Raw genomic sequence first — 26,878 nt, forward strand, 5'->3', positions numbered from 1 at the left:
GACGCTCGTCAGTATGAGGCAAAACTTAGACAGGGTTTTTTATTACTTTATCTCATAAATATAGAAATTGTATCCGATGAAGATTAAAAATATTTTTTCTCAATTTAAAAAAATTATCTTTGTGGATATAATGGCATGTCCATATTATATCTTGACGCAAGTATATAAAATCAATCTACCTACTCCGACCACTGCTCATAACATAGTTTTAATACCAGTTCTCGGCAATCAAAGTTATAAGTCCCCTTTTTTATAGTAGGCAATCCTAAGCCCCCCCCCCCCGTGTTCACCGATGCTCACTGACGCCAGCGAGGTCAGCACTACTGGTGGTGAATGTCAATATCAATTGTTTCCACTGCTCGCCGCGAGATGGCCCTGACTATCCATAGGCGTAGGTATAACATTAAGTGCACGCTCACACATGTGTGTGTGTGTGGGATTTTTTATTTACCAATTTGGTGGGTAGTCACTCTTGTAGACTCATTTAGTATAGGTCTGCTCGTAGGGGACCTTATCACGAGCCTCATGTGTCCACTGCGGGTTCGTCGGTTCATCTTTTACCATATTTAAAGGTCCCGGTGGGGCAAAACCGTCGGCCGCGTACCGGAGACGGCCAGAGACCTCCCGTTGGAATCACCATATTTAGCGCTGTTTTTTTTATTGCCCTTGCAGGCAGACGAGCATACGGCCCACCTGATGGTGAGTGGTTACCGTCGCCCATGGACTTCAGCAATGCCAGGAACAGAACCAGGCTGCTGCCTGTCTCTACTGTATCATTTTATTGAATTAACCATAGGTTCCGACTCGGAATCCTGCTGCGCTCTCACTCACCCAAGGACCACCAGTCGCACTCCGGGCCGTACCTGCCCTGCCCATCCTCCATGGCCTGCAACAGGACACGCAATACATCATGAGCCTCTCGGTGTCTCAACAATCTGCCTATTCCTGCCACGATGCAGTAGTAGTCATACCTGATACTAGTGGTAGGACGTCTAGTGAGTTCGCACAAGTAGGTACCCCCGCCCTGCCTATTTCTGTCGTAAAGCAGTAATGCGTTTCGGTTTGAAGGGTGGGGCAGCCGTTGTAACTATACTGAGACTTTAGAACTTATATCCCAAGGTGGATGGCGCATTTACGTTGTAAATGTCTATGGGCTCCAGTAACTACTTAAAATCAGGTGGGCTGTGAGCTCGATCTCATGTCTCAAAACCCATATCGATTTTTCTGTCTACTGAGGTAGGACGTGGTGTGGGCCAGTCCACTCATTTCTACCGTGAAGCAGTAATATATAAGCAGTCAGCGTACAGTAAAACTGAGACAACTCATATCACAAGGTGATTAGCGACATTTACGTTGTAGATGTCTATGGGCTTCAGTAACCACATACTACCTTCGTGGGCCGTAAACTTAACCACGCAGCTAAGCAATAGTTCTCTAAGTCTACTACAAAAATTGACATGTTTTTTTTTCTTAATATATTTATAATTGTTGTATACGCACTCTTAATATTTCCGGTGAAATGTAATCCGGCGTGCCGACAGCCACGTTGCTTTGTACCTGGAAAATTTAAATCGAACATAAATTATTTCATTATTTCTTTACTAACAATCACGTCACGTTAACTGGTCCCGTGATAAGTTCGTAAAGAACTTGTGTTACAGGTACCAGATAACGGAAATAAATGTAAGATTTTTATTATACACATACATATATTTAATATACATCCATAACCCTGGAAAAGACATTTATATTTATCATACAAATATCTTCCCTTGGCGGGATTCGAACCCGCGACCCCCTAGTGTAGTGACCATGTCACTTACCACTACACCAGACGGACGTTTATTACTAACATAGATTATAAGTAATACCTACTATTATTACTACTAGTACTAGTACTAATACTAATAATAGTAGGTATTACTAACAAAATGTATGGTTTCCTTACTGAAATAAGCATTTAATAATAATTATTAATAAAATTAAAAAAAAAATTTTTTTAATACTTTTAAAAATTTTTTTATCTTATTAATAAGATTTTAAATAAATATAAATAAATAATAATAAATACATTTCTAGTTGGTTACATTATACAGGGTGTGCTCTCTCAGTGCAGAGACACAGCGGTTACTTTTATTTTCAAGTGTAATCTTCTTTAGCAGCGACGTGATTTGAAACTCGATGGAAGAGACATCCACCCAACGTATACACACTTACAAGATTTACCTCGCGAGAGACATCTATAATATATGCATAACAAAAAGGTACTGAAACTTTCAATGCGGTTGTTTTGTTTTTTGGTAGCATACCTTTTCGAATGGCTCCAAAATAAGTTTATCTCTCGGTGAATTTCCAGGCGTGAACTATTCTGGCGTTATGTGCCGAAATAAAACATTAAGAAACTTTTTATTCACGCATCCGAGCAATAGCTTAAATATAATGTTCCAGGATAGTTGCCGAAATTCATGATGTGATTATCTATGAGCTCCTGTAACCACTTAACACCGGGTGGGCCGCGAGCTCGTTCCCCTGTCTATACTATACAGTTTCAACCAACGGGTGCATGTAATACATCTAGCTATACCACAACAAAGTGTGGTCCAGTGTCACTAGTCTACCAAGCCAAGTCTAATAAGGTCGGTACCTTCCCATCATCGCCGAGCCTCAGACAGGATCCGAAGTCCGCCAGCCTGATGTGACCGCTTGCATCCAATAGAACGTTGTCCGGCTTGATATCTCTGCAAAAAGAAAAAATATTTCTAATTCAAACTTTTTTATTTATTGCTTAGATGTGTGGACGAGCTCACGACCCACCTGGTGTTAAGTGGTTACTGGAGCCCATAGACATCTACAACGTAAATGCGCCACACACCTTGAGATATAAGTGTATAGTTACAACGGCTACCGCCACCCTTCGAACCGAAACGCATTACTGCTTCACGGCAGAAATAGGCAGGGCGGTGGTACCTACTCGTGCGGACTCACAAGAGGTACTACCACCAGTAATTACGCAAATTATAATTTTGCAGGTTTCATTTTTATTACACGATGGATTCACTGTGGAAGTCAATTGTGAACATTTGTTGAGTACGTATTTCATCGTATAAGTGGGTAGTAGCAGTAGTAACGTGGGTAGTATCCACTTACCTGTGCACGTATCGCAGCTCGTGCACGCTCTGGATGGCCAGCACCATCTCGGCGATGTAGAACTTGGCCATGTCCTCCGGCAGCCGGTCCTCGAACTTGGACAGCAACGTGAGCAGGTCCCCGCCGCAGTAGTAATCCATCACCAGGTACTGAAAGTCGAAACGCGTGACCTCTGTGCGACCCCATAGCTTTTTTTTTTGAAGTGAAACTTCTTGAGAGTCGTTGTGATGTGATTTCAAACGCGATGAAACGAAATGAAATGAAACGAAAAAATAAGTGTTCCGCGATTGGCTTGCCGAAGCGGCTCCGAGCGGCGCCGACAAAAAGTCCTGATACTGTTCAGGATTAATATCCTGTATCAGTATAGTTCCCGGATATAAAATTGTTGGTATCGTCATCAGTCACGACGCGTGCCTTAGTGTTCAATATTTAATATAGTACCTCTAGAATTCGGTGACAATGACGTTGAAAGATTCCGTGACATAGGCAATAATATATATATATAAATATATCTGTTACGGTAAATGTAGATATTGCGGCAAATGTACACATTATCCGATAAATGGGCAGATTTGCCTCCTCATTTTGGGTAATGTGCATTCAACTAACATTTACAATTTCAAAGAAGGGAAATGTACATTGAATTCACAATGATCATGTCGTTTTGGTAAATGTGAGCGTGGCATACAAAATATGAAATCGCAAGTGCTAGTAATGTGGTGCGCATGCGCTCCACTTTTTTTTTTTAGGTATTTTGTGACCTGGTAACTAAGACCTTTAAGTCATGTCTTATTTTAATTTATACTCTTATTTTTATGAAAAATGATGGAATGAAATGAAGATGATTAATTTGAGACATTAATCAACTGGGATGAAATCAAATGAAATGAGATGATATGGGATGAAATATAATCTCTGTAAAATGGTGGTCATTTACTGAGACTTTTTCGTTGGACTTTATGCAGGATCCCGAAAAGTGACGTCCAGCGGCTTTGTTTCATTTTCCCACATTTGTGCACTTTCACAGATATTAAACAGTTAATAAACCACCATTATTACACATTTAAACCCGAAGAAACACTAAATAGACAAAATAAAACTAATCACACAACTTCACTCCTCGCGTTCCCGCCAAAAAGTGACATGCGGACCACTACAACCTAACCTAACCTAACCTACGACATTCTATATAATATGCAAAGAAAAGTATGTTTTGTTTGTCATTTACATTTTTTTAATTAAAATAATTTTCGTTATTAAAGCCTTTTGTATTATGTTTATTTAAATAAATATTTTTGTATTGCAACAACATTATGAATTTATTTGTATTCCAACTTTTCTTAAAACATGAAGGTAAAGAGATAGATACGTTTACCAAAACGTGAAGCCAAGAGTACACATTTGCCGAAATGTACATATCGACGCTTGAAAGGCAAACGTGACTAAGCGACAATAACTGCTTGGTACATAAATGATAGGCAATGACCATATTCGATGCGCAAAAAATAATATATTTCTAGGTCTTTTAAAATAATTTCAATCCTACAGCTACTAGCTAGATTCTACTACAGCTAGATTCGTTAAAATAAATTTTATTTTCAGGTATTTCAACTTTAAATTAGTCTACTGTAAAGTTCACGCATTGTCGCTTAGTCACATTTGCCTTTCAAGCGTCGATATATATTATATTCAGTTCACATATACCTAACTTTTTGGTAAATATGCACATTTACCAGTAAAAGTGTACATTTCCCAAAAGTGTACATTTACCGTAACATATCTATATATCTGCCAATACCAGTCCCAAGCCCGGATAAGAAAAGAGGAGGGTTGAGTTGGAGTTCGACCTTTCCACCGTAAAACACTCAACGCCGAATGTCTGGAGGTGGTTAATCAGCCGAACCCAAATAAGGCTTCAGCGGCCTCGAAGAACCAAATCTCTTCCAAAAGCACTACCGTGGAAGGACGCGGGACCCCATCATGTGTATTTTCCCGAGAAAACCTCATGGGGCCATGACCCTCAGCATGAGGATTATATATACATATATAGGATATGTTTACCAGATTATGTTCATCTTGGAAGGCGTAGTGCAGATTCGTGATCCATCTCCTGTCGCCGAAAACTAAGACGTCTCTTTCCTCTTGAAAACACGCTGTTTCCGCCCTCTGTAATAACACATGATAGGATCATTATCAGGATTCATATTATATTACCATCAGGTGGGCCGTATGCTCGTCTGTCTACAAAGGCAATTAAAAAAAAAAGGATAAGATATAGGAAGGCATACCTTTTTTTATATTGCTTAGATGTGTGGACGAGCTCACAGCCCACCTGGTGTTAGTGGTTACTGGAGACCATAGACATCTACAAAGCAAATGCGCCACCCACCCTGAGATATAAGTTCTAAGGTCTCAGTATAGTTACAACGGCTGTCCCGTCCTTCAAACCGACACGCATTACTACTTCACGGCAGAAATGGGCAGGGTGGTGGTGGTACCTACCCGCGCGGACTCACAAGAGGTCCTACCACCAGTGATTACGCAAATTATAATTTTGCGGGTTTGATTTTTATTACACGATGTTATTCCTTCACCGTGGAAGTCAATCGTGAACATTTGTTAAGTACGTATTTCATTAGAAAAAATTAGTACCCGCCTGCGGGACTCGAACACCGGTGCATCGCTACATACGAATGCACCGGACGTCTTATCTTTTACGCCACGACGACATGCGATATATTATTCCGATTCTATTATTCAAAATGTTAAATTTTCAATTAGCCTAATATCGATAGCCGACCTTATGCCGTTAATCTAAAGGTGTATATTTGTGTGCGGCCGTGTCACGTACCTTCAACATCTCCCATTTGTTTAATATCTTCATGGCGTACACCCTGTCGCCGGCCGCGGCGGCGCCGGGAGCACCACCGTCGCCACCCTGATGTAATGCAAAACAAAACTTACATAAAATAGAAATAGAGTGTATTATCGATTGACACAGGTGTATGTACCATACGTATCTACCACAATCCTGTCTATAATAAATTCCAGCGTGCTTAGTGCGAGTTTTTAACGGTCTCGATAGCGTAAAACTACTAAAAGTTAACTAAAAACTTTATTAAGTTGGAACAGCGCCCCTAGCGGCAAACGTAAGCAAACGATCCCATTCCATACAAATCTGAGTTAACTTTTACGCTATCGAGAACGTTAAAAAACTCGCACTAAGCACATAGACTAAAAAATTAGATTATCGTTATACCATTGAAGGTTCGTTCAACCCCATCATAAATCAACTTAGCTTAAGTTGTAATATTTTAATGTAATTTTTACTACATTGCGTAGTGTGTTGCGCAAAGTTCCTCTTTATCTCACACGAAGAGGATATAGTTTTGGTCGTTAACGACTTGTGACGTATATCCAGGGCCCACCTGTATGAAGGACGCTCGCACCACGCACACCTCACCGAAGGCGCCGCGCCCTATGACCTTCACCAGCTCGAAGTCGTCCCTTGACAATCGCAGACGTTTTAAAGCTGTCGCCACCGGTTTCACTGTAATTAGAACAAAAATATCATCGCTAACGCTATCAACGATCAATACGTACTGGTGTTAGGACCTCTTGTTAGTCCGCACGGGTAGGTACCACCGCCCTGCCTATTTCTGCCGTGAAGCAGTAATGCGTTTCGGTTTGAAGGGTGGGGCAGCCGTTGTAACTATACTGAGATCTCAGAACTTATATCTCAAGGTGGGTGGCGCATTTACGTTGTAGATGTCCATGGGCTCCAGTAACCACGTAACACCAGGTGGGCTGTGAGCTCGTCAACCCATACAAGCAATAAAAAAAAAAAGTTCTCTTTCGTGAATGAACCGGATCTTACAAATATTTTTCAGTGGGTCGCGATTCCGAACCGGTGGTAGATTCAGCGAAGCACTGCTCTTGCTAGGGCTAGTGTTAGCAAATTCTCTCAGGGTGAGCCCGTGAGCTCACCTACCCGTCCGGGCGTAGCTGAAATAGCCTCTTAGGCTACTAGCGAATAGGTAAAGAGAAATGAAATACAAATTTGCACACACCAAAATGAATTTCGAACGAGCGCGCAATGTATCACGAGAATTTAGACAAAACACTATTAAATAAAGAATTAACAATTAAAATTCATAAGGGAATAGTTGTTTGTCCTCACCATAATGGATAAAATCGGCTACTGCCTTTTCTCTTCTGAGGGAACTGTTACAGCATTCGTCGTACAACACCAAGAGGACGTCCAGCAGGGTCTCGACGCTTAACGTGTGAGCTCTCGGACCTTGGAGACGACGGGACGTGAACATGGACTCGATCTGCTTAAGACGCTTTATACCTACCACTGAAATAAGAAAAAAAATGTTTTTTTTTTAATTATCCAGCAACAACATAACATAATATATCTTCAGTGATCTCTATATCGTCAGTATAGCTTCAAATCAGTTCTCAATAATGTTTTTTTTTTTTATTGTAGAATTTTTATGTACTCGCTGACAGTGCCGCGCGACTTAACCCGCCTTAAATTTTACAATTCACAAATAATTATCCGTAAACTACCATTTGTTTTGTAAATCGAATTGAATTTGGATTTAAAAAAAAAAGATGCATGGAGCCATATAACAAGAAATTAAAAAAAGTTTCTTCCGCCTTTTGCTTCTCATGACGCATGGTATTTTTTAATTAACAAGTTTGTAGATCTATAATAAGTAGTGTTGTGTTCCTCAAAGTTGGCAACAACTGGCTTGGAATAGTTAGTTAGCTAATTATGGTCCAGTAGAGGTTTTATTTTTCCTCTACCTATTCACTGGTAGCTTAAGGAGGTACTCTAGCTTCTCGCGGACGGGTTAGGTGAGCTCACGGGCTCAATCTGAGAGAATTTGTTCACACTGGCCCTAACAATTATCAAGTAATCTATACTAATATATAAATCTACAGTGGTTTTTACCGATGTTCCGTTATAACTAATGAACCATGCATCGGATTGACTTGAAACTTGGTATCCGTGTAGAAAATACATGTACTCAATGGATAGGCTAATATTTATATGAATGTTGAACTCCCTAATAATAATGACCATAAATAATAATATTAATTTTAAATGCCCAGCAAAGCGGGCCAGTACGGCTAGCAATATTATATTTTTACGATTATATATGTGAACAAATTAGGATTAGCTATGTAGAAATCGGGCGGCTACCTTATTTATACATGTGTATATGCTTAATTGGTTACAATAACATTGAAGAACATGGTGGTGTTTGTTTGTTAATTAAGGTAAATGATTTTCCTTGATGTTAGTTTACTTATTTATTAATTAAATCATTTATCATATCATAACAATATATATGTATTATGTATATATTTTTTAATTCAAAATATGTAATAATAATAACAGAACAAATCACACACGGTCTGGTCTCAAATTAGAATTCTTTGGTTATGGGTACCAGACTGACATACATAATTATCTAAGCAGGTTTAAATATATACATCTACTAGCTGACCCGGCAGACTTCGTAGTGCCCAAATCGATAAGTAAAAGACCTAAACTTTTTTATAAAATAAACTTAAAACCAACAAAAGGAATCCGTCCGACGGGGGACACATCAAAGGAATAACAAAATTGATATTTTTATTTAATTTCGAGCATTTTCATATTTATCTACGTTTTAAACCTTCTCTGGACTTACACAAGTAATTCAAGATTAAAATTAGTCAAATCGGTCCAGTCTTTCTCGAGTTTTAGCGAAACTACTAACTAAACGAACACCAATTCATTTTTATAAATATAGATAGATTAAGCACCCAGACAAAGAGCAAACATACATGTTCATCACAAAAATGTTTGGCTGATGTGGGAATCGAACCTAGGACCCTAGGCGCAACAGTCAGGCCAACTACTGTCACCTAGTCAATCCAATGACTACATATTGCTTGGTATTCCACCCAGTACTTCTGTCCAGAAGGGTAGGGTAGCCATACTATAATATTGTTGAGGCTTCATGTCTAAAGGCAGTCGACTATTTCCCACAAACGCCAATAACTGACATTAGGAATCTGAGCTCATCTACTCATCCATCAGTTCTCTTCTTCTTAGGCATTGGGTTTCCGAAAATAGCTACCTTTATACGAGTACCCCGGGGCGTTAGACTCTTTTTTGTGCACCGAATTCCACCATCAACATCTTGAGACATGAAGTCGACACATCACTATACGATAACGGCTCTCTCCCTATAATCGGAGCTCATGATTGGTTCGCGGCTGAAATAGGCTAAATAGCGTTCGTTGCCTGTCCTACGAAGCCACATTACTTTAAACGACTTCACTTTTCGTCTTCAACTCATTTGAGAGATTCTCTTTAAATCTCATGCTTAATGTTCGGGTTTATTTATTCTCATTTCATTGCCCACTGAGTTTCTCGGATATTCTCAGTAGGTCACGTTTCCGATCCGGTGGTAGATTCTGCGAAGCACTGCTCTTGCTAATTTTTTTTATTGCTTAGATTGTTGGACGAGCTCACAGCCCACCTGGTGTTAAGTGGTTTACTGGAGCCCATAGACATCTACAACGTAAATGCGCCACACACCTTGAGATATAAGTTCTAAGGTCTCAGTATAGTTACAACGGCTGCCCCGCCCTTCAAACCGAAACGCATTACTGTTTCACGGCAGAAATAGGCAGGGAGGTGGTACCTACCCGTGCGGACTCACAAGAGGTCCTACCACCAGTAAAAATGTCGCTAGTTAAGGAACACATATACGGAATGATCTATAGTGTATGTGAAGATAGTGTATCTGAAACGACAGATCGTACAGACAGATCGTTCCGTATATGGGGTGCTTTAGATTCAGGCATCTGTCAAATATTTCGCGCTCTACGAAGCGTATCCGCCTACGTACTCTATAATAATAGCAAGATAGGGTTGTGCCATAATTGAGGGGCTTACGGCCGTTTTCAATAACCTATCTATCCCTAGTTTCGGTTACTAAAGATAGACAAATCTATATTTTTGTCCTTACTTACGTTCCAATAACCTATCGACGGGCAGCAGTTCCTATCGGATTTATCTATCCATCGTCGGGAGGACGGATAGCCTGCTAAAGATAGAACGCTCATACAAATCGTGCTTACTTCCGTTTCAATATGAGTTTTAAGTAACTCTCCGGTAGGCGGCGCTATCTCTAGTATGGGCATTCGCTTATCTGTCAAAATCGGCCGGTTACATGTTTATCTTTCGAAAGTAAATCGCTATAATTTAATAATTGTTTCTCTTCATATTGGCATATTGTAGCAGTGATGATAGTGATATGGAATTATTTCAAATGATAATGGATTGTGATGCAGATAGTGATAGTGAGGCCGATATCATATGGTTAGGAAAATAAAGATCGTCTGAATTACATGACGAAGATCAATAATTACGAATTTGACTATAGATTTCTGAGCAAAGGTGTTGTGAATGAATTGATTAATTTAATGAGACCATATTTGAGTGTAACGTCAAAAAGGTAAGATAAATTTTAACCATAAAAGTACTCGTTATTACAACTTATATTTGTTTATAGCAATAGCAAAATTATACCTAATTTTTGTTGTGTTACAAAATCACACTCAACAGGAATTCTATAATACTGCTGGATTCCCATGGTGCCCTAAATGACATTCATATACTAATACAATAACCTGGTAGGCTATTTACCTTCATTCTTATTACACACTGATACCTCTACATTTTATATTTGTGTTACAGATTCAAATATAGGAGAGGAATTTAGAAATAGAAAAAGAGTATTTTGAATGTGTAATTTGTGTGCAATGCATCATTGATGTTTCAAAATGTTGTTGCTTGATGGCCTGGGTCTACTCATGATACAACTATAATTAACCATTCCGATTGAAAAGGTATTTCTTATTTATATTACCTTATTTATATTATTATTATTATATTTTTATTTATTTATATTATATATTTAGGTGTTTATATGAATTTAATATGACACTATTATAATAAATTATCTACATATCAAGAGAACATTGATAACAAGGTGGACTTGGAAATTGCTATTTGCTTGCCGATAGAGGCTATCCCCACAACCCTATCTTTTAACGTGATTAATTAACCCACATACTCAATCGGAACGATTTAAAATGAATCACATATTAAAACAAGAAATACTATAGAGAGGTAATCTGTTTTTTTTAGTTAAGAGCTTGTTATACTGTATTGTAAAATAATTTAAGCGAATAATGTATAATTTTCAGATGCATTGGTGTTTGTAAAAGAAGACTCCCTGTATATCATTGAAAAGTAGATTAAAACTAGAAAATATGCAAGCTGTTATTATAGCTGCCATGCTGCATAATATCGTCAGAAGTATGAATTTAGAAGAATTAGAATCAGAAATTTCAGTCGCAGATACATTACAGGAAAATAATATAATTGTTCGTAACAATTTTTCAAAACTTACATCTGAAATACAACTATGTACTTATAAATAATTGCTTCCAAAGATAATTTATAAAATAAACTCCAAAGATAATTTGACTATTTTTTATTTTCCAAAATGATAATTACATGGTAGTTAGTACATGCAAGATATTTAATTTAGAATTTGTACATATACTTAAAAAACTATCTAACATAAAATTATTATTGCCTACTTAATTTATGAAATTTAATATTCCTTTTAAGTAATTTTTAATTTTTTAAATTATCTAAATATAACTTAACTTTTGCTACAACAATCTCCTTTTCTTTATTTTCCAAGTCAAGTCTCTTTTTTGCTATTAGATATTCTGCTAATGCATTGTCCCTATGCTAGCCTTGCATTTCTTTTCTTCCATCTTGTTTCCGCTTGGCTGTAAAAGTGTTAAAAATATTATATGTGACCTACAACAATGTGCATGCTTTATCCAAAATTTCATCTGCAATCCTTACCACCTCCAGCCTGTAACAAAGAGCATAATTATTTCAAATACTACGGCAACCTGAAGAAAAAATCATGTTTATCAATGTGTTATTAGAGACAAACAATCAACTAATTATACTAACCTTACCAAGGTTGTTTCTTATGTTGCCGTAGCGTTCTTTAAGTTTTCCCATTTTAGTCGAAGCTGCGATGGAGTTCGTGGGAAACGACGAATCGACGAATTAAAATCATTTACAAGGGTTTGCCAAGCCTGCTCCTTCATATTATTGTTTGTGGCATTTGTTGCCTTATTATTGAAATGTTTTTTCGCCGCCACAAGTTCTGCTAGAATCATCGTCTCATCTTTTGTCATGGCTGCTGCCTTTCTTGACTGAAAAAGATATATTTTCTAAACTTGAACTCAAAGTTTTCAAAGTAAAATTATTATTATCAATGTAGTTCATAGATACTTACAGAATTCATTTTATTTCACTGTAGCTCTTTAATTATAAACACACTTAGAATTATAAACGAAAGTTTTAAAGCGTTTTGGAGGTAAGTCATCATCTAATATAGTAGGTAAACAATAGAAAAACAAACAAATGAAACTGATCACTGCTTATTGGCAAACGGACTGTCAAAACGTTTCGTTTCATAATTTCGACTAGGATAAAAATAGCAATACGTCCAATTTAAAAAAATCTACATATGTTTTTATTACTTTTTGTTATAAACAAATGTGTTTATGATAGTCTACAATATGCTGGTTAAATTATAGTTATAATTTAGAATAAAATAAAATAAGTCTTGATTCTGATGTTGTTTCGTATTTGTAGTAGAACGAAACGTATCAAGAGGCTCGGATAAATCGGAGGGAAGAAGCTATCTACTGTTGGTTAAAGAGAGATAGCACTTATCCGTGATTGTGAAACGCAAACTAAGGATAGATACGCTCTTGCTGATATTCGGAGATAGCTATCTATCCGAAAACTCAGATACGTTATTGAAAACGGCCGTTAAACGACAAAGGGAAGATCTTCCACTGAGCGGGTGATATTGCTCGGTAGACCGACGGTCCGAATGTTGTTGTTCGGAACTTGTATATATGCGAGCTTATCTTGAAAATGTCGTAAGCGAGATTCAGGCATCTGTCAAATATCTTGTGTTCTGTGATAGCCACCGCCACAATAATAACATTATCAAACCAACATTAAACGAACTTTGCTATATAAGGTGTTGTGCAGTGAATCAGTACTAGCAAATGTTAATTTAAATTCCAACTATTTTTCAAACGTACACATTGTACTCGACGGCGTTGCACGTTTTTCTGTCGTACGAACACTTTATTAAATAGTAACGTTAAATTTTTAGCACGCTTTTATTAGCTTGACCCGTATCTATCTATACTAGAGGTCCCGCAGTAGTCGAAATTCGACTATAATTAATTGGAATTGTAAGTTTGTACACTATTATGATTGTATTTTATACTTCTATAATCACAAATTTCGCCAAGACTACACTATAAAAAATATTAACAAAGACAAACAATATTTAATCTACTCTCAATTTGACAACAGACGTCAAGAACAAAAGTTGGACAAAGTAAATAGTATGCATGCGTGTGTGCGTCAAATACATGGTATGTAGGGTGTGTAATGTTTTCTTTAATGATTTAATGTATCTTTCATGCATTATTAAAAAAAAATATTAACATTGTGCACTTCTTCTCTATATTCTCTATAGGTGTGGAAAATTTCATACTCCTCCGTCCGCGCAATTTTCGTAAAAAGGGATACAAAGTTTTTGCTTCACGTATTAATATATAGATATAAAGGACAATTTCAACATAATTTCCACAGGTTCTGAGACCTCCGATTGCCTTGAAAACTTGCATGAGTATCAATAAAGGCCCGTTGATGATATAAAAATAAATTTAGTATGTACTCTGACTGAATATGCAGAGCAGGTTCTACAGGAATACAATTACTTTTTTAACTATTGTAGACATCAAGAAATTATATTTAAAGTTTTCCATATTACACATGTATCAACAATACCATGGCAGCAAATCTTATTATGACAATAGTATCGAATATAATTAACAGTAGGCACAGAGTAGATATACCTTCATCTCTAACACACTCACTCACTTTTCTTATGTGCACGAATATCGGAAGTAGCATTACTAACAAAATTTATATATTTTTCACTGTTATTTTTTTAGAAAAGAAAATACTTTTATTCATATTTGTACTTGTTTCCTGTTCTTAATTTTGTAAATGCAATAAACAAATCATTACTTTGATCATTGTCCACGATATTGTGCCAAACTACATAGCAAAATTTTTCTATTCTTATCAGAACTTGATACGAATCGAACAGACTTCTTGAAGTCTATTAAAAGTAAATTGAAAGAATTCGTTACATAGAGCTAATAGTTAAGCTGATAAACATATGATAAAAATGAACTAAGCATCACTACTAATTTCAAGACCAATCAAAACTCTCTTGTGCTCATAACAATGTTGATGCTGTTTACGGATTGCTAACTGAGATCACTTATTAACACAATGCATAAAAAAAAAACAAAATTAAACATAAATATGTTGCAAGATAAGATGTACCAGGCTAAAACCTGCAATTTCATTTAAGAGGCACATAGTTACTGCTTTGATATATTTATTATCATAGAGGTACAAGCTGTGAATCACTTGACTTATCACAAATGTAGACTCTTCAAAGCTACCATCGTAAAGTTAAAATTGTATTAAAGGGTAAATCTTGTTCTATTTATATTTGAAATAAAAAATTTGTTCACTGAGAATTATCAGCTTATGCATATTAATACAAATATCTTACCTGAGGAATTATTGGTGGGGACCAAATCCCTGTCAGGGGACGAGTCTTCCTCTTCGGACATGTTACCATTCACTGTGTCCAACATATACTATCAAAACACACTCATTTCATACACAACACAATATTCTATGAGATTAAATTTTCTAATGCACTTTCATTGGGCCCCATCCATGATTCCTATCATTTTTTCTTCATTAAGATCTGCACCTACAACAAAATATATTTTTTTAATTATGTTTAAATAACAAAATAGACAAAATACTATGTTTTTAGTTTTATTATTTATTATTACATAGAAATATGCGTTTTATAACTAAGCACTTATTCTTAATATTTAAAAATTAAATAAAATTACATTCAAATGGTATTATATGAGTCGACTATTATCAAAGCCGGCAATGTGACTTTTGGACAATTATTGGTAAATCAGAATAACAAATTATTGACTTTGTATTCCATTGGCAGTCACAAAATTCTTCTGAACGACATCTTAGATAAATAACAGGTTAAGTATTAACCTTTACTTAATGCTGGTTTTGAACAGTATTCTTTGAAGGAGACAATTATATTCAAATCAATCTGTATTGACATATCAATAACATTTTTTTGTCCAAATGCACAGATTGCCACCTTTGATAACAGACAACTCATATGATACCTACAAAGAATTAACTCAGTTATGAGCAAACATGTCCAAACTATCATACTTTAACTAAGCAATGATGAAATGTGTGCAGGGAAGATCATCCACAAGGTCAACATCCAGAGACTCGAGATAACCTCATTTAAATATTAACTCAACCACAATAAAACACATAATTTAAAAAAGGCAGTCAGTAGTAAAATAAAATAATACAAATACCTTCTATATTTAGCAACAAATTAAGCTTACTAATTAAGCTTACTATACGTTCTGTCTGATATTCAAAATTGATCAAAACTAATTTGGTAGTAAGGACAAAATTAAAATAACACTTTAGTCATTTAGTCATATGTAACTATGAAAACCAAAATAATATAATGAAACTTAATGAATAATAAAAAAAAAACATTATTCTCAATTGCTACAGTTGCATAAAACATGTACTTGGGCAGTATTAACATTGCCATCATTTAGTAGGAATGTCATCATAAAATAAATAAGATTATTTGTTATATTACTATCAGTCATGTGGCATATGAATGGTTTTAGCAGTTTGAATCTTTCTTATGAAAGATTCAAATATTTATATATTCAGAGGAGAATGACCATAGAATTGGTAAAAAATTATTACATTAAGGACATTTTAATAACTTAGTGTTCATTTTATTTTCAATATAAATTATTTAGAGAATGATGTGCGTGAATTTTCTTTTTAACTTGAACTAATCTTGTCTAAATACACTACTTCAAAAGAGGCTTTTTCAGCTTACTTATGCACCACGGGAATACACCTTGCAACTTATTCTTATGAACTTTACTAAGAATTTCGTCTAATTTAAAAAAATATTAATGTATGAAGACCAATGAATTACCATTTCATTATATCTATCATATGAATGAAAATATTGTTAAGGTTAATGACCTTTTTAAAATGCTTTGTTAATTAATATTTGAGTAATTATTAACACCAATTACACAAATTGTGTACATTAGTGAAATCGGGGCGTAGTTACTGCATAAACGTAATTAATCTATGCAGTCCTATGACAAAACTTAGGTGTGATGTCAAATGTTGTCGATTTTCGCCATTGTTTAACGAATTCAAAAGCGACAATAGCTTTCTATCCGCTCTTTGCAAGGTTGCGGGTGTCACTCGACACTATTTCACCATTGAAGTCACTATATTGGATATTTAATCGACATTTTATATTTATTAAGACTATAGGGTAACCCTTTGACGTACTGATATAATATCCGCATCGTAGCTATAAATAATCTTTTAAATATACATGCACGCAGCTAAAACACTGTATTCTTGTTGCTTTTAAGACTAGATTGTATTTTTAAAACACTAGGAACCGAACATAATATCACTGCAATCTTAACCTATATTTTTCAATCGATTGGTATCCACAAACACTTGATTAATGATAAATATCACAGAAATTATACAATGTACTTAATGCACTGTATATTCACCTGAATATCACGTGTCGTTTGTTCGGTTTAAAACACTGGTTAATGTTTCATTTTACTAAATTTATTTTTTGACTCTTTCCAAGCAGACATTTTACAAAGACACTATCAGTGTTACCACACTAAAGCGAATGGTAAAATATTTGATAGTAGAAGTGAACACAATTTTATCTTGGGTAAAGCTGAATAAAATGAAATAACAAAATGTACCTACTTTCAGTTTTTCGATATATGTGTGAATGCGGTTACTCGAGTCCGTTTGTTCACATTAATTCAGCAAGCTTTATTGCATAGCTTTACTAGACCAATTTTTAACAGTTGATTTTGTATTGTGTATAAAATGACAATGTCAAAAAGTGCGGTAACTGCGTTGACTTGTGTTTATTTGAAATCTTGATCCGTGGGGATTGACAGCATGAAATATATTTTTAATGGGTTTGCCATTTAGCTGCTTTTTTATTTTAAAGTTACAATTATTAAATAAAATTACAATTATAAATATAATATTTTAAATGAAATGAAAATAATAAAAATACGAATGAAAATCTCGTCTCCTTTTATAGGTATTTATAGGGTTTTTGGTTCGTACTTTATTAAACCTAGACCAGTTAAATTAGCCTCTAGTTTATCATACTAACCATTTCACCCATTGCACAGGAACAAGGCTTGCAACCGATTAATTCAAGTGTGTTTTTCACGTTCCAGTCTGTACACTACCCTATAATATTACACTCTGCATGCAAAATGGTGTATCGAGTCAAGGCATCTGATTTAACGTAATTTTTCAGACCAGCTCGCGCCCAGCTGATTTTAAGTAGTTACCGGAGCTAACAGACACTACATCCATCTACATCCACTTTGTAAAATAGAATCGATCGAAGTCTCAATTTGTTAGAATAGTCACTTCTCTACTATTATACCGAATTTCTTGATTACCTGAATATTTGACCGAAATAGAGGGTAAAGATCTACAACAAAAGTATCTTATTGTATATCTTATTATCTCTTTAGTATCTAGTGTGTTGTTTGTAGATATTAAAAAATTCTCAAAGTTTGAGACGAATACAATGAATTTAAAAATACAGGTTTTAGAACTCTGGCTACTGTTTGCTAAATTCAGAAGTCATCAGACTGGCAACGACCCTCATGGCCGGATGTATTGGTTGGGAACAATCGAAATAAGTCTTAATTAATACAAGCATCTAAAATAACTAAAATTCGTAATTAAATATATTTTAAAAAAACTTATTAGTTTTTATTTTTGAGTGCAACTCTCAAATAAATGATAACAAAATTAAATTTACGAAAAATTCCAATGTAAAAAGGATTGTCATTGACAGAGCGTCATTGTACGTAATGGAGTCGATGTTCTGTACATGTAATTGTTATTGAAAATATAAAATTTAACAACCAAATATCACATAAAACTGTGTATTGCAGTGATTTTCTGGATGGCAGTGAATGTTTGCTAACATTTTATGGATGCTTTTAAGCGATCCAAGTGCTCGAACAACCTCCTTTCGACCGTGGTATGTGTGACATCAAAATATTTTGGAAAGTTAATACAAAATCGTGTCTAATTGTTTAATGATGCCGTTACTTATAAAAATAGTTGCTCGTTTTTCCTAAAATTGCTGAATAAGTTCGTTCAATTTAATGAAGAACGTTGTAAGGCCCAATAAATCCCAAACGCTTTGTCGAGCGCGTAATTGAGTAGCTACACGGAAAGGTCATGCATTCATTTCCATCTTTTTATTTACAGAATAATGATTGTCACGAAATAAAACCTACAGGGTTAAGCGCGCTTCTTATTCTAAAGATTTGAATTTGAAAAAGTATTAATGGTTTTGAGAGGGCAGCTGTGCAATCCTCATACAAATGAAGCTATGGCTTCTGATCAACCCGTCAAGAAGAAACAGAGAATCGACGCTCCTGATATTGACGAAGGCAGTGACCGATCCGCCGAGGATGTCCTGACCGACATCTTCGAAAGCGAAACACCCGCCGAAACCTCTGAAGAATTCCCAACAAGGAATGGAGAGTCCCCAGACAGTGGTACTGTTAGTGAAGATGCTGTCGACTGTTCTAGCATATTGAGGCTCCAGAGTGATTCTGGTGTGGAAATCTTACCGTCATGTTCAAATACAAACTCACAGTGGAATTCTGAAAATGACAAATTACTATCTGAACTGAGGTTACTCCAAAATAACCTAATCGGGCAGTGTTTATGTCAATTTGATGAAAATATTGTTACACAACTATTTGATCGACAATTGAATATTTCAACATGGCCTTTGACGTCTTCCCTGACTTATCTCTCAACTATGCAGCTGATGTTCGACATATATCTCAAACAAAATGGTACAGGAACAATATGTTCAAAAGTAATGCAAGCATGTGACTTACTAGTACGTAATAGACATGATTGGATAACTGAGGTTGTTGAATTAGCCGACCACAAAAGTAAATACATCACATTCATAGCCAGTAGAGTATTAGCTACATTTTTGATAGTATCAAAAGACACAGTAGATGAAAACTGGTTACAACAGATAGCTGAAAATATTTATTTATTTGATAGAATCAACAGAATTACAGTACAAAAGATAAATTTTACTCTAGATATAATTAAAAGGATAGTGGAGTGGAAAGATGTTGAACAGCATCCTTTGGAAGACAGTAACTACATTAACACACCAAGTAATACTTATGTTCAAGAAGACAATCCATTTAGAAGTAATATAGGCTATTCTAATAGTACAGAAGGCCCATCAAGTTCACATAACAATTTACACAATGAATTTTCAAATTTACACACCAATAGCACTCCGTCGACATCAAATGAACAGGCGGAGAAGCCTGTAATCTTTAAACTACAAGAACCAGTATTAAAATTAGACTCTAATGAGGAAAGGCAGGAGATGGAGCATTCTCCTGAAACACCAGCTGAAAGAATAGAAAGAGTCAATGAGCATGGTTGTGTGACTGTCATGCTGACAGATTCTGAATCTTTTGACACTTCACACATAAAGTGTTTAACGATAAAAACTTTGGAGCACCACTGGCCGATTCTTGTGAAAAACATGAAACTTTTACTACTAAGGTACCTGAATTTAGCTAATGCTGAAAATTGTATATTAACATTTTTTTCTTTATGGGAGAACATCATAAGTGTTAAAGCGAATCTCTCGATAATTGATACAAAACCTTTTTATGCAGACCTTCAGAGCTTTGTTGATTTACTAAGGAATACAATGTTGCCGAGTTTAATATACACACATTTGTTAAGTTTATTCAATGAGGTTCTATGTTATGGTTCGACATTAGCTTTACAAGATATTTTACCTGAAGAAATATGCAGCTTAGCTCACTCAATAGTGAGATTTGTTAAAGATTTTAGGTTATTAAATAATGTAAGAGTACAAAATAGTAGGAGTGGTTTTGGCTTTTTAGGGCACGACTGTAGGGTTGTAACAGACTATTCCTTAGGGCCTGAAGTATTACCCTTATCATCCTCGATACAGTTAGTAGACCAGAGTTATGGAGATGATGAAATTGATCAACAATCACAGTCAGAGGTAGACAAGACTATGTTGCAAAGAATGTCTTTGCTTGTGCTAAAAGCTATAGCTGTCACAGTCAAAGAGATGAGATGTGATTCATCAGACAGTTCAATAGATTCATCAGACTACAATGCTATACAAGACATGCAGATTGTAGAAAGGTCAATACGGGATGTATTGAAGAAATTAGATGTTTTCATAAGGAATAGCTTAGATTTCCATCCAGAAACACCATTCACGAAAATGTTAATACATTTGTTTAGTGAGCAAGACGATTATCTAATAGAATCAATGGTTTGTACTTTGGATATTACAGTTGGCATCGTCTATAGGAATTCTGTGTATCCAGACTTAATACCGATGTTGAATCCGATTTCATCGTTCATAGAATTTCTTAAGGTTGTTTCACACGACAGTGATGTTCTGTTGGATTATTTGGTAAGTAATGAGACATGTTTTCTGCTATACTTACTAAGGTTTCTTAAATATGTAAGAAGGAACTGGCCTAAGTTTCTTGATACATGCCAGCAGACTGATGCGGGAGGCACGAGAGGCCTAGACGACACAATGAGAGTCTTAATACGATTACGTTTACAAATAAGTCGATTAGTGTCAAAATCACTCTTCCCATACAACATAAGTCCTGTTCTGAGATTGTTGGAGGTTTGTGAAAGCTTGTATGAAGGTAACGAATTTAGCTGAATATTGATTTTCATCATTAAAATTAACCCACACAATATACTGTGTGGGATAGGAAGGTGTCCCCTTTAAAATTACAAAGACTGCTATCTTTATTTTTACATTCCAAAATTCCTTACTCTAAATGGTACTTTGTGCTAATTCATTTAATTTATATTAGACTTTAGGAATGTATTATTTGTAATGATAGATGTAGATTATAAAATTATGGATGTATAATAATCGTCTTCCGTTTTTTAAATGGCTTTTAAATTGTGTACAGTGTGTTCATAAATGAAAATTGATGTTTTTCTAATGATTATTTTTATACAATATATTTTCTACGAGAAACTCAATGTGCCTTATTTTAATAAATGAAAGGTGCTGTACGGGATAGGAACAATTATATAAACATTGCACAAATATATAATAACATAAATTTTTTTTGTAACCATAATTTAGCATAATATTATTATGATATAATTTTGTATTGATTTATTTGTTAGTGTTAATTTATTTTAATTTCGGTTGTATTATATAAAGTTAAGTTTTTTTGTGTAAACGGGTCTGTGAAAGTTTTCTATTTTTAAACTAAATAATGATCAGTGCCGCGCTTTTGTGTGTAAATATTTGCCATCAATTACCATTTTATATTATGTAACTGTAATAATAATAATCAGTATTAATACAATATCCTATTTATGTTGAGAAATAATTTTGTATTTTTTTTTTTCATGAAGTTCAATGCTATTTGCTTTGTAAACTTAGAATGTCTGATTGATAAAACCGATGTATCGAAAGCTGATTAGATTTAGATTAAAATTTATTGTTTAACGGCACCACCTAAGTGTTGGCAAGGCACACAAAGAGCCTGCACTGGTAGGTCCCATAAGGTTACCTAACTATGCCTCAACTTCCCCTCCAGGTCTGGTTTCCGGTGACCACTTGGCACAAGGTAGTGAGAGCTAGTTTGATTGTCTAATGCAGAGGCTCCCACACTTAATTTGTCTACTACCCACTTTGAGACTAAATTATTTTATAGCGCCCCCACTTATTCACCTACTTAAAAACCACTATAGCGAAAGCTCAGTCAGTGTCTAAGAGTCCTCCTAGATGAAATTACAAATCGCCTTCCAAGCCTTTACACAAAACCCCTATTATTTTTTCTGGGTCTCCTACCGCCCCCCCCCCCCCCTTTTAGGCCTACAGCGCCTACAAGGGGGCGTTATCGCTCACTTTGAGAAAAGCTGATCATACATACAAATATTCGACATTAAGCTGTATTATAATTTGTTTTATAGCGTAAAGTCCACATTCTGTACCACTATAAATTCATTAGCCTTAATCATATTAATTATCATGTTAACGTTTTTTTTTTAAGTTTACAAAGCAACAAAGAACTTTTTCAACGCGTACGTTATTCTTGTATTTGTAGCTTTAAGTTAAAAACAATTTTTAGTGTCATTTTGTGTTTGAACAAAAAAAAAAACATGGGGATAAAAATTATACAAATATTTTCACTTCCTCATTTATGTGAGGGGTTTGATGTCTTGTAATTTTTTTCAACTCTTAACAGTTGTCGAGTTTGAATTTTTAAGTCTCTGTAAGTCTTTTAAAGTCAATTGGATCGATTCGAAGATCGGTACGACCGATAGTTCTACTCCCGATGCTCCAGTTTGTAGGCTGCGACTGAGACTATGGATTATAATTGAAATACCGATTTAGTCGCGAAGTAATTCATACCATTAATGTCATGCAAAACAGCGGATAAATGTTAGTAGATGATGACCGAGCTTTGCTCGGTTTTTTTTTTTTTTGATAACGCCATCTTGTGTCTTTAAAGCGGTTAGTTGCCCTCAATTAAGAAAAGTAGTATTATTATTCGCCAATAGATGTCGGGAAGAGTTGATTATTGAAAACACGAATAAAACGACATTTTCTGAAAATAAATCGTAGCTAGATCGATTTATCGCCCCCGAAAATCCCTGAATACAAAATTTTATAAAAATCGTTGGAGCCGTTTCCGAGATTCAGATTATATATATATACAAGAATTGCTCGTTTAAAGGTATAAGAGACGGGGCCGTCTCGAATGTAATACAAAAAAAAACGATACTTCCGGACGAAAAATAGAAGGAATAATGTTGAACGGTGAACAAAGCAAAATGACACTAAACCATTAAATCTTAAGGTTGAATACAATCACGACAGACTGTTAATTAAGACGTAATAATTGTTGAGAAGAAAATAATAATAATAATTTAAAAAAAGAAAACATGTTATCTCCATCCGTATTTTAATATTAAATGTTAGTGTGTATTATAAGCGATAATCACGTCCCTAAGGTCGGATGTTTAAATTATTGAGATACATTTGTTTTGACATGGTAAAAAATATATTTTAAATTTCTTATTTCATGAGACAAGGCCGGAACTGAAATGTTCAAATACTAAATTAATTTAGCAAATAACAAAATAGATATTTAGTTACAGTTTTAAGCAACTATCAACTTTGTTTTCATAGCACGAAAGGTTATTCTGGTTCTCTATTTGATTTAAACATTCAACTTTAAGCTTTCGATTTTATTTTTCTTTGTATTGTATCTTTTTTTTTTTAACATGCTTATGAATCTCAGAATTAATGTTTGATAAAATTTTAACTATGATTGTAGCCGGCCAATGAAATCCAACCTTAAATCTATTCAGAAATAGACTGATTTGACGCACATTTTGCACAATTACGTCACCTATCGAAAGTGATTCTATTCATCTAAGGAATTTAAAATTCGCGCCACGGAAAAGAAATGGCACCACCTTCATTCAATTAAAAAAGAACCTTAAAACGCTCATACCTCACTAGCCGGTTTTAATTATATCTTCAATTCATTTTCTTCTTCTCAGTCGTTAGGTACCTCATTACATTTAGTACCCTTATTCAGGATCGTAAACTTCTGTAGTCTCCTCAGCATTACTCTTTACCTATTCCTATCCGTTGCTTGGTGAAAAAATTCGTTGACCGGTATTTCTTCAACACCCGAAGTATATTCCTAATCGAATATTGGTTTTACTAAAAACGACATCTGTTTACCATTTAAAAATTTGAATTTCCCGACTATATTAATGATAGCTAAATTATATTAAACAATATTACTGGTGGTAGGACCTCTTGTGAGTCCGCGCGGGTAGGTACCACCTCCCTGCCTATTTCTGCCGTGAAGCAGTAATGCGTTTCGGTTTGAAGGGTGGGGAAGCCCTTGTAACTATACCTTAGAACTTATTTCACAAGGCGGGTGGCGCATTTACGTTGTAGATGTCTATGGGCTCCAGTAACCACTTAATACCAGGTGGGCTGTGAGCTCGTCCACCCATCTATATAATAAAAAAATGTAGTTACGTTCTAATTAAAACTAATAATTGTTTTATTCAATTCAAGGTTTTGTTTTATAAAAACGAAAGACGGTAGTTAGCAGAATATTGAAATGACGGCATAGAAATTTTGCGATTATTTATGTGAACAGATGGTTCATCGATGTCGTTTTCAATAAGGCCAATGAGTTCAGATAAAAATAAAACTATAATCAGGTTGCCCGCGACTTATATACTCCTTGCTAGGTATCGATATAATAATATTTAAATATATTTATTTATAATCCACAGTGGACTAGGCTTAAATATTACTGTTTTCATAACGCATCATTAGAGATATGTCTCAAGGAAATTTGACATCCGTCCGTGTGGCTCTGACACGAAATGCGGTAGCGTCGTCAAAACAGTTGATCTTGCCAATAGAATTTAGAAGCCTTTTAATACACCGATTTTTCGAAACACATTATGACCCTTAATTAATCGAAGATTAATTGAAAATAATGAAAACAAAAAAACATTTTTAAAAATTTCCTTGATAATAAACATTTTTTAGGTAAAATCTTTTTTAACTTGTTATTTAATGTTAATTTTCTATTCATATTCGATTGATTTTGGTGAGACTTTACAATTATGAAATTACAAGTGATAAAACTGGTTGGAAATCAAAATCAATTGTGTTACTTGTAAATTCATAGTCAAATTGAATAGGCTACAGATGACAGAAATTACGAAATTATTTATATAAGTTTTTGTCGTAAGTGAAAACTTGTTTTCGTTAAGTAAAATTAATTTAACGATAATAAATAAAATGAAATATTTTTGTACGTGACACATGGTCTTGTTGTTTTATTGTTTTTCTTTTTTTTTTTTTCTTTTTGGTGTTTTATTGTTAACTTGTATAGATCTCTTTGGAGGTTAAGATGTATACGTTAATCCAATGTATCCAATCAGAGTCTTTTACCTCACTTCTGAAAACGAACGACCGCGTTAACGTTGTCTATGGGTTCTGGTAATAGACAGAAATGGCTACCGAAAAATGTATTAAAAGAAGCGCTTAAACCTTATATATCGCTATGACATGTCCTTCAAACGAGGCTTGTGGAGAGTATTAAGCGGTAGGCAGCGGCTTGGCTCTGCCCCTGCCATTGCTGAAATCCATGGGCGACGTTAACCTCTCACCATCAGGTGGACCGTGTGCTCATCTGCCTACAAGGGCAATAAAAATAATAACAAATAAAAATATATATTTGCTTTTTTGAATGTCGGGTAATGTTAAGTTAACGAAAAAGGCAACTCCTTCAAGAGAGATGAGAATCATGATACTAATTTCGTATTAAAACCGTTTCCACTGAAAATGTGAAAATTCTACCGTCATCACATCGGAAGAAATTTCACCTGAGAAATAGAAAATGTCCCGTTTGGGCTGTAGGAATTTTGAATAATAGAGATCAATAGTTTACCTTAGCAAAAGAAAACACGAAACTTAAGAACGACCTATCATGTATTTTTACGTTCTCTACTGTTTTGAACATTCAAAATGAAAAAAAAAACAGTTCCTCATATTTCTACTACTCAGACGTTTGTAAGTGTTCAATAAAGACGGCCATTACCTGTGAGGGTATCCCCATAACCCGATGAATGACACACGAGGACGTTGACCTCGCGTGTCTGCTGATATTTGATTGATGTTATCAAAGCTCTATGTTTGGATCTCGATTCATTAATGTCATCATGTATAGAATCCTCATCAGTGGAAAAACAATTTAGCATAGGTCGAACCGGTGTATGCTCCAAGCTACGTGTCTAATCTGCAGAGCCACGATACCATTGCCAAATCCGGCGGTCAGTATGCGCCTTTTGATTTCAAAGAACACACAAGATATAACTGTACTTAAGACATTAGAATTTATATCTCAAGTGAGTGGCGCATTTACGTCGTAGATGTCTATGGTCTCCGGTAACCACTTAACACCAGGTGGGCTGTGAGCTCGTCCACCCATCTAAGCAATAAAAAAAAATGAAGATGTAAAGATTTTTACGAAAATAATTTCGAAAACGAAACTATAGTAGAATTATTTTGTCCGTGCAGTTTGGGTCATAAAAAATCGGAGCGGTGCAGCGAGTATTTCGCTCTCTCTTCCACTCAAGAGCCTTATGGACGGGCATAGTGATGCGCATTATTGTTGTCGATAAGCGTTATCAATAGTGTATTTAGTTGTC

At 35.2% G+C, this 26,878-nt stretch overlaps 2 protein-coding genes across 2 annotated transcripts in view; one reads left to right on the forward strand and one right to left on the reverse strand.

Moving 5' to 3' along the window:
* gek (serine/threonine-protein kinase gek) overlaps nucleotides 1-17,173 on the reverse strand; it is a 66,565-nt gene extending 49,392 nt beyond the window's left edge. The window contains exons 1-10 of the mRNA XM_089737997.1: nucleotides 17,056-17,173; nucleotides 14,934-15,140; nucleotides 7,328-7,507; nucleotides 6,576-6,697; nucleotides 5,999-6,085; nucleotides 5,209-5,313; nucleotides 3,148-3,296; nucleotides 2,645-2,738; nucleotides 1,501-1,557; nucleotides 832-886 (exon numbers count right to left, since the gene is read on the reverse strand). Of these exons, the coding sequence (XP_089594123.1) occupies nucleotides 832-886; nucleotides 1,501-1,557; nucleotides 2,645-2,738; nucleotides 3,148-3,296; nucleotides 5,209-5,313; nucleotides 5,999-6,085; nucleotides 6,576-6,697; nucleotides 7,328-7,507; nucleotides 14,934-15,018 (934 nt within the window). The 5' untranslated portion in view covers nucleotides 15,019-15,140; nucleotides 17,056-17,173. The remainder of the gene's footprint in view (nucleotides 1-831; nucleotides 887-1,500; nucleotides 1,558-2,644; nucleotides 2,739-3,147; nucleotides 3,297-5,208; nucleotides 5,314-5,998; nucleotides 6,086-6,575; nucleotides 6,698-7,327; nucleotides 7,508-14,933; nucleotides 15,141-17,055) is intronic.
* Nucleotides 17,174-18,374: 1,201 nt separating this feature from the next.
* On the forward strand, nucleotides 18,375-23,065 carry lin (protein lines homolog). The gene is made up of 2 exons (XM_028183004.2): nucleotides 18,375-18,581; nucleotides 18,815-23,065. The coding sequence occupies exon 2, from the start codon at nucleotides 18,894-18,896 to the stop codon at nucleotides 21,315-21,317; it is 2,424 nt and encodes an 807-aa protein (XP_028038805.2). The 5' UTR covers nucleotides 18,375-18,581; nucleotides 18,815-18,893; the 3' UTR covers nucleotides 21,318-23,065.
* The last annotated feature ends 3,813 nt before the right edge of the window (nucleotides 23,066-26,878 follow it).

Source organism: Bombyx mandarina, chromosome 24 (genome assembly GCF_030267445.1).
Source record: "Bombyx mandarina strain Sakado chromosome 24, ASM3026744v2".
NCBI lineage: Eukaryota > Metazoa > Arthropoda > Insecta > Lepidoptera > Bombycidae > Bombyx > Bombyx mandarina.

Bases quoted from the DNA above. Each gene is read 5' to 3' on its own strand.
- lin (XM_028183004.2), top strand. From the start codon at position 18,894: ATGGTTTTGAGAGGGCAGCTGTGCAATCCTCATACAAATGAAGCTATG.